This window comes from Cyprinus carpio, chromosome B5 (genome assembly GCF_018340385.1).
Source record: "Cyprinus carpio isolate SPL01 chromosome B5, ASM1834038v1, whole genome shotgun sequence".
Lineage (NCBI taxonomy): Eukaryota > Metazoa > Chordata > Actinopteri > Cypriniformes > Cyprinidae > Cyprinus > Cyprinus carpio.
Genome location: NC_056601.1, coordinates 27,525,406 through 27,539,117, shown reverse-complemented (window position 1 = coordinate 27,539,117; position 13,712 = coordinate 27,525,406). Strand labels below are relative to the sequence as shown.

Genomic DNA, 13,712 nt, shown 5'->3' with positions numbered 1-13,712 from the left:
AGTTTTTTCATTTTTTTTTATACATTTACAACTTAATTTCATCAGCTAAATTAGAATATGAGGGTAGAATTATCACTTGAGATCAATTTTGTTAGTCAACGTTAAATGTAGTTTACTTAATATAAATAAAGGAAACTTGCAAATACATCAAAGTTTATTGTGATGTCTTTTTCAAATATGCATAATATTTTCTTAATTTTTGTATTAAAAAAACAAACATGCAGGTAAATGAATAAATCATACACACAATGCCGTTTAAACGAAATAGTTTTGTTTCATTTGTTCTATGGATTATTGGTTAGACAAGTAAAAATGCACCTTAAATAAATGACAGGGTCATTTGTGGATGACTTCATGCTAACAGACTAAACGTCACAAAAAGTCCAATGATTTGATTTCATGGGGTCTTTGAAGAACCCATAAATCAATATGCTTATTGGAATATTTTGAACTTTCAATGTAACATTTTAATCCTTTAATCAATCAACTCATGTACCTTCTTCAGGGTTCTTTGCTGAACCTTAAGTGCTCCATTGAGATCCATTGAAGAATGTATATTTTTAAGAGTGTGTAAAGCGCATGCATGATGGGGAAATCTTCCAGAAAGCGTAGGTGAGATCGTCTCTCATATCCCTCCTCTCATCTCTCCCACCCTCTCTCCTTTTCTCTCTGTCACAAACCTGTTCAGTGACTCAGAGGTGGAACAGTCTGCCAGGTTCCTTTGTGTTCCTAGACCTACACCAACTATCCCTGCCTCTCTGTCTCTCTCTCTTTATTTCTCTCTTACCCACTTGTCCAGCAACTGTATCTTTCCCTCACTTTTCATCCCTCTTTTTCCCCTCATTGCGGGCATTTTGGTCGGTTGTTTGTGGCTGATGAGGGCTCGTGCTAAGCTTCCTCTGCTCTGCTCATGTGTGGTACGTACATTTTTCCTTCCAGACATCTTGCTCTCTGTCTTTATGGCGCAGAGCTGCTGTTGCATGTTGTTTATATCTTCACTGCGTGAATCTACAGTGTGTGCGCAAGTCTGTCTGACTAACTGGGACTAGATTTATGATGTGATGCATGTGTGTGTGTGCCTGTTGTCACAGAAGGAGCACGGCTACACACACGTGTGTGAATGCATGTGTGGAAAAGAGACAGAAAAATGGAAAACACGAAGCTAGAAAAATGAAAGCCAGGACGAGCAGCCATAAAATGCATTTATGCATGAGACGATATTGCATACATTATCAGATTGTTTGTTCGGGTGTCTTTGAATCATTTGGTTCACAGACATTTTGACCATAGATTATTGAACAACATTTTTTGGAGCGTTTCTGTGTGTGCGCGCAGATGTGTGTTCTAGACAGCCTAAAAGTCTGCGTCTGTCTTTTTGCCCCTCTCATGTATGACCGGAAGCAAGCAGGGTGTGTGTTTTATGTCTGTTTTTGTGTGAATGTGTGGTAATTGCTCAGTGAGATTCCATACGTCTGTAAATATAAATATTCTGATTTGGAAATCTTCTTATGTCAACACAGTTTGCTGAATAGACAGAAATCTGTGTGTATGGCAGCTCAGAGGGGCTGTGGGGCAAAAGCGTCAGTTTGGCACGTTGATTTGATATCCATCATGCTGTAAAGCTCTCTACCCCCCAGTCATTTTTTTTCTGACAAAATAGCATTGCTAATGTGGGCATGTAATATTCATTGGCCTCCTTATTACTGCACAATGCTGTAAAACCAAAGAGTGAGAGAGAAAGAGAGAGAACATGCATAGACAATATGGGAAGGATGAAACAGGCAGGGGACTAAAGGTTAAAGGTCAGGTGCCTAGCCTTAAATTGTACATTCAGCCTCCAGCTTGTGGTCAATATGTCACGTATTCTGAATGTCTATGCTTTTTCAGACTGGTTTATGCAGGTGGTCGAGAATAGCTAGTATGTTGAAGGTTGACCAAGATGGTCACATAGGTGACTAATTTGGAGCACTAATACAAAATAGTGCTTCACTTGAGAAGTACACAAGACACATGTATCACAATTGATTCAAATGGTTAGCATGTTGCTAAGGTAACTATGTAATGGTGCACACACACACACACACACACACACACACACACACACACACACACACACACACACACACAACTGAATGCAGGCACGAAAAAAAAAAAAAAAAAAAATTAAAAAAACATATATTTTTTTTTTATTTTAGTTATGTTATTTTATTTTATCTAATCTAATTTTTGTATTAATTTTTTTTTTAATGTATTTATTTATATTACTTAAATGGAATAAATAAAAATAGTAAAAGAAGTGGAATGTATCATAAAGTAATGTAATTGAACTATATGCAAATAATGTTTTTATTTAAAATATGCACACATTAAATCTTAATCTTATGCTTAATATGCAGAAAATGGTTCCGTTTATGTTTCTTGTCTCATCTGATTCAATTACTAATTACATGTCATGCCTCACATAAAAAATATAGGTGATTTTGTGAAAATGTGAAAAAAAGCAGATTATTTTGCATCACTACAGTAGATATTATTGACAGTAATTTAACATTTATACTGTAATTCTTACCTTTCAGGCTTTCACTGTAACCGAAGCTTCTGTCAGTACTGTCAGTAAACTCCACCTCCTTTGATTTGATTGACGTCAATGATGAATTATATTAGACTGCTCAGACAGACCAAAATGTAGGCTCATTTTTAAACTTATTGTCAAATATTTGGAACAGTTTGGCCATATCTGTTCATATGCTGGTTACAGCCTTGCATACACAAAAAAGGTACAAAAGCTATGGTGTGGTACCTTTTCAAAAGATACACCTTTGTACCTAAATGGTCCATGTTGGTACCTTAGAGGAACATATAAATACCTCCTCAAGTGTACATATTAGTACCTAAAAAGTGTACCTTTCAAAAAGGTACCGCCACAGTGACAGCTTTAGTACCTTTTTTTTTCTCGAAGAGTGTATAATTCTGGTGTGTCTGTGATGCTCTTAAATGCTGTCAGCACAGTGGTTTTGGAAAAGTTTTGCTTTTGTATATTTGTCTATTCAGTGGGGTGTAAAGAAAGTTTTTTTTGTTGGATTGGTTTTGGTTTTTTTTATTTGTATATTCAGTGGGGTGTCTGAAAAGAGGAGGAAAATGGCTGAGAGAGTGATACTAGTTGGCCCTGTATGTCACACTGGATGCAGTGTTTAACAGTATACCACAGTTTTTACATATTCATGTATTTTATTGGTTTAGATATTCACATGAACTACAGTTTAGTTCTGTTTGGACAGCGGTTGTTGACATCTGTAAAAAAACATTAATCATGGTTTCTCTGTGATAAAACTCATCTGCATTCAGAAGCCAATTAATTCACAGGCACAACACAGTTGCTTTGTCTGAAGAACGCTGAAGTTTTCCTCATGCATAGTCAATCACATTAACATATTCCAACATGACATTAAGAAAGCGACACTGGACAAGTTCGCCTACCTGCAGCTGCCATTGTTTACGAGACTGGACTTACTTTATTCATATAAAGTAAAATAATAATAATGGTATTGACTACTGTTTGGGCCTGCAAATTTTTTAAAATGTTTTTGAAGGGTCTTGAGGCTGCATCAAAAACACTGAAAAACAGTAAAATTGTGAAATATTATTACAATTTAAAATAGATGTTTCTATTTTAATATATTTTAAAATGTAATTTATTTTTGTGATTCGAAGCTGAATTTTAAGCAGCCATCACTCCAGTGTTCCAGTGTATGACCCTTCAGAAATCATTCTAATATGTTGATTTGCTGCTCAGGAAACAGAGTATCGACTAATGTTAAAATGTTTTTTTTTTTTTTTACATAAACTTTTGAATGGTAGTGTTCATAACTCAAACAACTGAGGGAATTTGACCCATAAGAGTTAAAACAGCTCGACAGGTTATGCTCTGACTCACAGGACAGGACTGAGAGGAGGAAGTATTGCAGGTGTAGTAGCAACTATCAAAAGTGGAGTAGACAGAATTGAGAATCATCTTATTGGTCTCATATCTGGCCTCATATCTGGCCTGAACTAGAGCAGTGAGATCTGGTAACTGCAGCATTAAAGCACAAGTACAAGAGCAAATGTTCATTCCAGTCTCATCTAAACTTGCCTGAATGGGCTAAGGCTGGATTAATTATTGAAAAGTTTAATAGAATGATTCCTACACATGCTTTTGATTAAATTAGCATTTTCTAGTCACTATACGTTATATTTTGGATGCTGGTTTCAGCAGAAGGATAATACTGGGTGAACAATACAGAAAAAGCTGCTCCTGAATGCTGATTTGAAGCTTGGCATTAAAAATACACTACTTGTGTTGTGTGCATATGCATTTATGGGTGTATTTTTGTGTGGTGTAACATAAAATCATTTCTGCTGAGTCATTTTCCACCAAAGTTATAAAATGTTCAGTTAAAGGGATAGTTCCCCCAGAAATAAAAATTACCCCATGATTTACTTACCCTCAAGTCATTCTAGGAGTATATGACTTTCTTCTTTCAGACAAATACAATCAGAGTTATATTAAAAAATGTCCTGGCTCTTCCAAGCTTTATAATGGCAGTGAATGGGATTTGAGATTCTGAATCCCGAAGAAATGTGTCCATACATCATAAAAAGTGCCCCACACAACTCCAGGGGGTTAATGAAGGCCTCTTGAAATGAATTTATGCGTTTTTGTGAGAAAAATACCCATATTTAAAACTTTATAAATCGTAATCTCTAGTTTCTGCTAACTGTCGCACACATGTTCACGAGAGAGTTGCATTCCAGCTGATGATGTAAAAAGTAGGATGTATGCATAGCGTAATCTCTGGTGAGAATATGCTAAGCTCGCGAGAAAAAAGTTTTGTTTACAGGAGCACAGGAAGCAAAGGAAAACCAGTCTCCTCTTGTAAATCCTCCAAAATGTTTTCTTTCCAAATTTTGTACTTTTACAAAGTTTTGTTTTGCTCTCTCCACTGTGCTCTCACGTTTGTCACTTCTTACGCTACACCTACATCCTATGTCATATGCTGAAACATGACTCTCCCACGAACGTGCATACGACAGTTAGCGGAAGCTAGAAATGACAGTTTATACAGTTTTAAATATGGATATTTTTCTTACACAAACACATCAATTCGCTTCAGAAGGCCTTTATTTAACACCCCGGAGCCACATAGAGCACTTTTAATGATGGATGGATGCACTTTATTGGACTTCTATTGGAATATTGAATATCAACAGCCATTCATTGCCATTATAAAGCTTGGAAGGGCCAGGACATTTTTTAAAATAACTCTGATTATTTTTGTATTATAGAAGAAAGTCCTATATGCCTAGGATTGTTTGAGGGTGAGTAAACAATGGGGTAATTTTCATTTTTGGGTGAACTATCCCTTTAAATGTTCTGTTTGTGACTGCAAGTGCACTCAGAAAATCTGTTATAATCACACTGCTGCAAAATATTAGCAATACTACCATCGATTTCAATGAAAGGAATAATAATTCCAAAATAATAAGATGCAGGTGAAACTACACTTAATTATGACACTCTCTGAATCAGATGTGCTCACTGAGTCACTGAGAGTGCTCACTCAAGTTTCTTTCCATAGTTTTAGAGTGTTTTTGGAGTCCTAAGAATGCAATGGTCAGTGGTGTTGTATCAAGAGTTGTATTCAATAGAGATCCTCCAGACAGCACTTCAGACAGTGCATTGTTTATTCTTCTACAGCTGCTCTTTCGGTGCATGTTTCTGTTCAACTGTATTGAATGCTGTACTTTATTGTCATTCATTTCATTCTGTCTGCATACATTAGAAAACAAGGCACATGTTAATGCTAGCTGTAATGAGTAAAAATGTGATACAGATATAAGTAACTATTTCTACCAGATGTGATGCTTAAAAATAACTTTCTCTTTTGTTACCAAAGGTTGATTCAGCAATATTATGTTCAGATAATTATATTTTTGGTTTAATAAAAAACTTGTAGTTACTTGTAGATTATCATTTTAAGCACAGTTTATAGGTTTCCTGATGTGTGCATACAATGAAAAAGAGAGTGAAAAAATAGACACTGGCAATGAAATACAGTATTAGCAATATTTGTTGCTTTATAAAGAATATTAAGTATATAAAGAATGTCAATACACAGCTAATTTCAGAGATTTTATTTAAGCCAAAATATTAACAGCACTAAAGCAACCTACAGTATGTGCATAAATTTATACAAAACTCATTTTTATGAGTGAAATCAGGAAGAAATATCTCTTTAATGTCAGTGGTGTTGCTACGGCATCTGTCAGAAGGGCTAATGAGGTCATGATTAACCAGCAAAACCTTGGCCCTCTTACAGCGGCAAAAAATACTTGCTCTGTGACATCACTTCCTGCTGACCTCTCAAACCATGTGAGGCCAAATGCATCTCATTCTTCCTTATGGAGCTATTATTTGAAAATCTAAGATAACAAGTCTCTGAGGGAACATTTAAAGACCTAACTTTTTTATAAATTTTGTCAATAATTAAGACAAATTTAGCATGGTGATGGGTGCTTATACTTTCAATCAGTAATGAGACTTAATATAAGAACATAAAAGTTGGAAAACTCTTTACACTATTGTTCAAATGTTACATTTTAAATTATAATAATATTCAATAATATTTCTGAATATTTCTGTATTTTTGAACATATAAATGCAGCTCTTGTGAGCATAAGAGACAAAAAAATTTAAACGTTAAAATCTTACTGACCCTGAACTTTTGAAAAGTAGTGTATGTGTATTTGAATAAATTACTGTATATAATGGTATTTTGTGTGTTTTTGTATGTGTATTTGAATAAATTACTGTATATACTAAATTTTTTTTCATGTATAAAGTCTGTTTCTTTGATTCAGAGGAGATTTTTCATAAAACATCCCGCTGCTTTGTTGGTCTTTCATGTTGTGTTTGCATTTCCTGCAGTGACAGCCTGCATAAGATCTATCATATATTTAATGCAGGTTTCATATGTATTTTTCTATGAATGTGCCCTTAATGAATATTTCAGCAGTGTGATTTAATATGAAATTCTCCTCCTGCTTTTAGACTAAGATGTTAGTGTAATATATTTAAATCTGGAGATTATAATTGAAAGATTGTCTGTGTATAGCTGTCTGTTTGAACAAAGAATGCTTGTTTTTCATTTGTGGGTGTATATGTGAGATCTCTTCTTATAATGACAGACACATAAATACACATACATATACATACAGGCTGCCAACTCACTAACCGCTAGGGAATCCCCGCCCCTGCAGATGTTACCATGGCAACGCTTTCCAGGCTAGGGCAGGAGTCCCTCTTTCTCCACTCTTTTAGTTGGATGGGAAATATATGAACTGCCAGCTGCAGTGTACTCGCTCATTTGCAAAGCATTCTGGGAAAGGAGGCAAGGCCATAAATATATGACATACAGGAGATGGACAGATATATATATATATACAGGTGCTTGCACAGAATTGAGATTTGGGTTCTATACTGCCTAGATCTTTACCATTGAAAAAATTAATAAAATACAAATATGTAATATGTATGATATATACAGTGGTGTGAAAAAGTGTTGGTCCCCTTCCTGATTTCTTATTTTTTTGCATGTTTGTCAGACTTTAATGTTTCAGATCATCAGACAAATTTAAATATTAGTCAAAGATAACACAAGTAAACACAACATGCAGTTTTTTAAATGAAGGTTTTTATTATTAAGGGAAAACAAAATCCAAAACTACATGGCCCTGTGTGAAAAAGTGTTTGCCCCCCTGTTAAAACTGTGGTTTATCACACCTGAGTTCAATTTCTCTAGCCACACCCAGGCCTGATTACTGCCACACCTGTTCGCAATCAAGAAATCTCTTAAACAGGACCTGCCTGACAAAGTGAAGTAGACTGAAAGATCCCGAAAAACTAGACATCATGCCGATATCCAAAGAAATTCAGAAAGAAATGAGAAAGAAAGTAATTGAGATCTATCAGTCTGGAAAAGGTTATAAAGCAATTTCTAAAGCTTTGGGACTCCAGCGAACCACAGTGAGAACCATTATTCACAAATGGCAAAAACATGGAACAGTGGAGAACCTTACCAGGAGTGGCTGGCCAACCAAAATTACCTCAAGAGCACAGCGACGACTCATCCAAGAGGTCACAAAAGACCCCACAACAACATCCAAAGAACTGCAGGCCTCACTTGCCTCAGTTAAGGTCAGTGTTTATGACTCCACCATAAGAAAGAGACTGGGCAAAAATGGTATGCATGGCAGAGTTCCAAGATGAAAACCGCTGCTGAGCAAAAAGAACATAAGGGCTCATCTCAGTTTTGCCAGAAAACATCTTGATGATCCCCAAGACTTTTGGGAAAATACTCTGTGGACTGATGAAACAAAAGTTGAACTTTTTGGAAGATGTGTGTCCCATTACGTCTGACATAAAAGTAACACCGCATTTCAGAAAAAGAACATCATACCAACTGTAAAATATGGTGGTGTAAGTGTGATGGTCTGGGGCTGTTTTGCTGCTTCAGGACCTGGAAGACTTGCTGTGATAAATGGAATCCTAAATTCTGCTGTTTACCAAAAGATCCTGAAGGAGAATATCCGGCCATCTGTTTGTGACCTCAAGCTGAAGCGAACTTGGGTTCTGCAGCAGGACAAGTCCACAAGTCCACCTCTGAATGGCTGAAGAAAAACAAAATGAAGACTTTGGAGTGGCCTAGTCAAAGTCCTGACCTGAATCCTATTGAGATGCTGTGGCATGACCTTAAAAAGGCGGTGCCTGCTCGAAAACCCTCCAATGTGGCTGAATTACAACAATTCTGCATAGATGAGTGGACCAAAATTCCTCCACTGCGATGTGAAAGACTCATTACAAGTTATCGCAAACGCTTGATTGCAGTTGTTGCTGCTAAGGGTGGCCCAGCCAGTTATTAGGTTTAGGGGGCAAACACTTTTTTAAAAAGGGGCCATGTAGTTTTGGATTTTGTTTTCCCTTAATAATAAAAACCTTCATTTAAAAACTGCATGCTTTTTTCACTTGTGTTATCTTTTACTAATATGTAAATTTGTTTTTATATACATATATATATATATATATATATATATATATATATATATATATATATATATATATAAATTTTCAATTTTAAAACTAAATAAAAAAAGTGATATTATCTCTGTCATATTAAATCTATGCTGCCTGCTTATTTTGAAAGCTTTACATATTGACAAATTGAGTGTAAATGAGATTTTTCTTCAAGCCTTCACATTATAACACTTTGTTTCCTAGGATATCGATATCCATGGAAACTGAGTGTTCCATTGGAAAGATACACACAATTAACACAACACACACTGACAAATCTGAAGCTTTGCCCACAACTACCAAGGTTTTACTCTTCTGATGTTTTCTAATAATAGCTTAAATTTTTATCACTCAATAAAGACAAGACACTACAGGTTTTTTCATGCACTGGTAAATTTTGAGTTATTTTGTCACTATAAAATGTTTTCTAAAAAAATTCCAAACTACACATTTAAGTCACTATTTCATTACTTTATCTATTTACATCTGTAGATTTCAGAGTCATTAATCTCCACTTCAGCACCACTTCTATGAACCAAACTTTGCAGTTATAATTCTAACCATATTCTAAAGGTTTTTACAGAGAAGTTTCATATATCATTCACTGAATAAGATAACATTTTATTCCTAAAAAAAAACAAAAAAAAAACAGTCTGTTATTATTTATGGAGTGATAAAAATTATATCCAAAATCCCCACTGTAAAAACCAAATGAAACCTGGAAATCATGCAAATTAGTGCATATTTAATTTGATAATGCCCTGTTTGCATATTTAAACAATTTCAACTTGTAACTAAAAAATCTTAATGTGCTGTACTTAATTATTCTTATTATTCAACTTGAAAAGTATGGTGATATCTATTAGTTTTATTATTTTACCCTGTTCACCTGTGTCTAGCCTTTTAGACATTTAAGCTGTATTTTAAAATGCATGAATGTCATGGCAGTAATTAACAAAGGTTACACTTTATTTTAAGGTGTCCTTGTTACAGTGTAATTATACATTTAAGTACTGAGTAATATTAATTAACTACATGCACTTACTATATGATATGGGTTAGGCTTGGGTTTGGCTTAGGGTTACTTAGGGTTGCATGTAATTATGCATAATTAAGTGTTATTATATGTAACAATGACACCTTAAAATAATGTGTTATCAAGGTAACAAAATATCAAAGAGGCATTTATTTTCAAGAAAGGCATCACAAGCACACATTTCAAGCAAAACATTTCACAAAGAAAAGCATTTTGCTAGGCTTTGCATGATAAAACATAGATGGAAAGTATTCGGCTACTTTGTGGTTGCTAGAAGTTACCAGTATTTGCGAAGTCACCGAGCACCTGTGAACTGACTTACCTACTAAAAACACACTGTGGCTGGCAAATGTCACTTGCTTCAATACTTTATTCAGACAGTTTAAGAGTGGCTTAAATTTTAATGAGAGTGCGACAGAACTTGTTAGGTTTGGAGGTCCTAATACGCCTGAACTGTCAAATTTAGGTGAGTTGACTCGTTTTTGTAAACCTGTGGTCAAAAATCTAGGGTTATTATTCGACAATACCCCCAAATTCAATAAACTGATAAATTCAGTCGTTAAATCTGTTTTTTTTTTTTTTTTCATTTACGATTAGTGGTGAAGGTTAAACCATTTCTTTCTTTTAAAGATTGTGAGAAGGTGATCCATGCCTTTGTGTTTGCGAGGCTTGATTATTGCAATTATTTGTATGTGGGTGTTTGTCAAATGACTCTAAACCATTTGCAATTATTATAGAATGCTGCCGCTAGGCTTATGACGGGGACTCGCAAGTGGGATCATATTTCTCCTATTCTGTCTTCTCTGGGCTGGTTGCCAGTCCAGTATAGGATTGACTTTAAGCTCCTAGTTTTTGTATATAAGTCTTTGTATGGGTTAGCTCCCTCTTACTTGTCTGAGCTCTTACAGGTACACAAACCTGCTAGGTCTTTAAGGTCTTCTGACCAATCTATTTTAATTGTTCAGAGGATAAGGTACAAGCGTAGGGGTGATTGGGCCTTTGCAGTGGCGGCTCCAAAAAGATGGAACAGTCTTCCTTCCCACATTAGAGTTGCTCCTACTCTAAATATTATAGACGTCTATAAATACAAAGATGTCTGAAGGCTCATATTTTTATGTTTAGCTTTTGAGACTGCAGTGTGTTGAGGCATTGGTTTCTGCTTGTATTGTCTCTGATGTTTTTTTTTTTTTTTTCTGGTGTTTGGATACTGCTGTTTTCTATTTGTGGAATCATTTTTATTATTGTACAGCACTTTGGTCAACACTCTGTTATTTTAATAGTGCTTTATAAATGAATAAACTGAACTGAAACTTAAGTGTCCAAACACTTTTCAGCTTGATCTGTGAACAGTAATAAGCTGCTGCCTGTTTAGTTTGTGCACATGTTTTGTGTGTTTGTATACTGTACCAGATGACTGCCCTCGTGACACCGCAGGCATTTAAGCTGTGTGTTGTAGACTTACGTCATCGACGAACAGGAAGTCTTGCGCCGCAGTAGCTCATGAGATGAATGCACAATACTGTCTGCACCTGGATCTCTAGCGCCGCCGAGCGAGCGACAAACCGTTTACAACAAACTTAGGAATCATTAAGCAACTGAGCTTTCCGGTCCAATAAATAAATAAACAAATAACTAAACAGAAATACAGATAACACCACCCTGCCTTACTGAGAGTAAGCGCTGTGAAGGATACAGTAACAGTGTGTCGCGCTGAAGACTTGCCTGTCAGTACCATGGACAGCTCACAACGTGCTACCGCCAGCAGAGGGCGCTGTACACTCATGCGCCACATCGCTGCGCACTCCAGACCTGTAAATCGGCATCCGCTTCACATGTGCAGAATGTGTTCGTTTAGCATTATTGTGAGGATTGCTTAAGTCTCTCTCTCTCTCTCTCTCTCTCTCTCTCTCTCTCTCTCTCTCTGTGTGTGTGTGTACTTACCATGTTTTGAGAGTTTTTTTTTCTCTCTCTCTCTCTCTCTCTCTCTCTCTGTGTGTGTACTTACCATGTTTTGTGAGCTTAAAAATAAAGTTTTTTATTTTATTTTTATTATTAAGTTGTTGTATTTATAGGAGGTATAAAAAACGATAAAAATCCATGGAATTTTCCCATTTAGAGAACATTTCCACCAAAACAATGTCGTCATTACTAATGTAAATCAACAGACTTTAACCCATTTAACCCCACCGGTCGCAATAGTGACCCTAAAGAAGGTTTTCATTTACAAAGCTCTGTTTTAGTGCATTTCCTGCAAATATGGAAAAAATAAAGGGTCTTAATTAAATGTGTGCAGTTACACATGGTTAGTGCAAATTGTTACATGACCAGAGCAGTTTATTTCGTGTTTGCACCATGACAAGATGATGACTGCATCAAAGCTAGGAAACAAAAGGCTAGTTAAGTATGTTAACATAAAGATGTGACAAAGATTTTTGGTCCACGTTATCTTTAAGGTGTCTAGTATTAATACATGAATTCACAATTATTACATTTTGTTGAGTGTTAGAATCGGTAAACATTTTGATGGTCACAATTGTGACTGGTGGGATAACAGTTGAATTTAGGTATACATATAAATCTAATTGCATTTGTTACTGAAAAATGCACTACATGATGTTTGTTGTGCAATCACAACATATTGCACTAAATTAAAAGTTCAAATGTCACAAATAAGTTACAATATTGACGTTGTAATACTGGTAGCACTAATATAATAAATTTATATTACAATAAAGTAACAATTTTGAAATATCTTGATGGTTGTATTGTGTGTGTGTGTGTGTGTGTGTGTTTTATCTCAGGGTTTTTATGCATAATAGTAACTCTAGAATGTGATGAAACAGTTTCAAATAGCTGGGCTGAAATATATAACAATTTTTATGACTGCAGAAATTGCAGTTAATTCAGTGTACACATTATCCCACCAGTCACAATTGTGACCAACCATAAAACACAACACAATTTCTCACACACTTTTCCAAAAGAAATTTCAAAGGGTTACTATATGATCTAAAATCATCTGCATATAAAAAATGGGATTAATAAGGGGTCGGTTTTAAACAGTGAAAAAAGCTTTTCTTTTTGAATATTTCTATGGCAATATAGTGAAGAATTGCTTTATTAAGATTTTTTGACAATGGTGCTTGTTTGTTATTCGCATGTTTTGCCATTGAAGCCCGTAGTGATCATGTTAAAGCGTCTGTGATTGTGATTCAGAGGCCACTGGTCGGCGTTGTTCACTCATTAGTGTTCATTACACAGAACTCCTCCCCGTCACGGTTTCACCTCCCACTCAGCATCAGCAGCACTGAGGATGAAAGCGTTCAGGACGTCTCTGTTTGAATACAGCGCGCTCCTCGCACACGGTCGCGAGAGTCATCACGGTCCCTCTTTAGCCACGCGCTGAGCGGAGCGCGGGCGGCCGGTGTTCGGTGTGTTTTGTGTCTATGGGTGTCGACGTGATGTCTCCTCCTCTGAGGAACTTCAAGTGCTTTTCACCGGTGATGTGCCAGTGTAAACTTATATGTAGCAAGCGTACGCTTTCGCTCATGTTCGGCTGTAAGG

General features: G+C 35.9%; 1 protein-coding gene across 4 annotated transcripts in view; it reads left to right on the top strand.

The window, feature by feature from the left end:
- LOC109079802 (disks large homolog 4-like) overlaps window positions 1-13,712 on the top strand; it is a 159,698-nt gene that overhangs the window by 38,846 nt on the left and 107,140 nt on the right. The window contains exon 1 of one of the 4 annotated variants that reach the window (XM_042725125.1): window positions 592-917. The exons of 1 other annotated variant lie outside the window; for it this stretch is intronic. In XM_042725125.1, the coding sequence (XP_042581059.1) occupies window positions 876-917 (42 nt within the window). In that variant the 5' untranslated portion in view covers window positions 592-875. Of the gene's footprint in view, window positions 1-591; window positions 918-13,455; window position 13,712 lie in introns of those variants that run through there. 2 more of the 4 variants (XM_042725120.1, XM_042725122.1) reach the window with 2 other exon arrangements.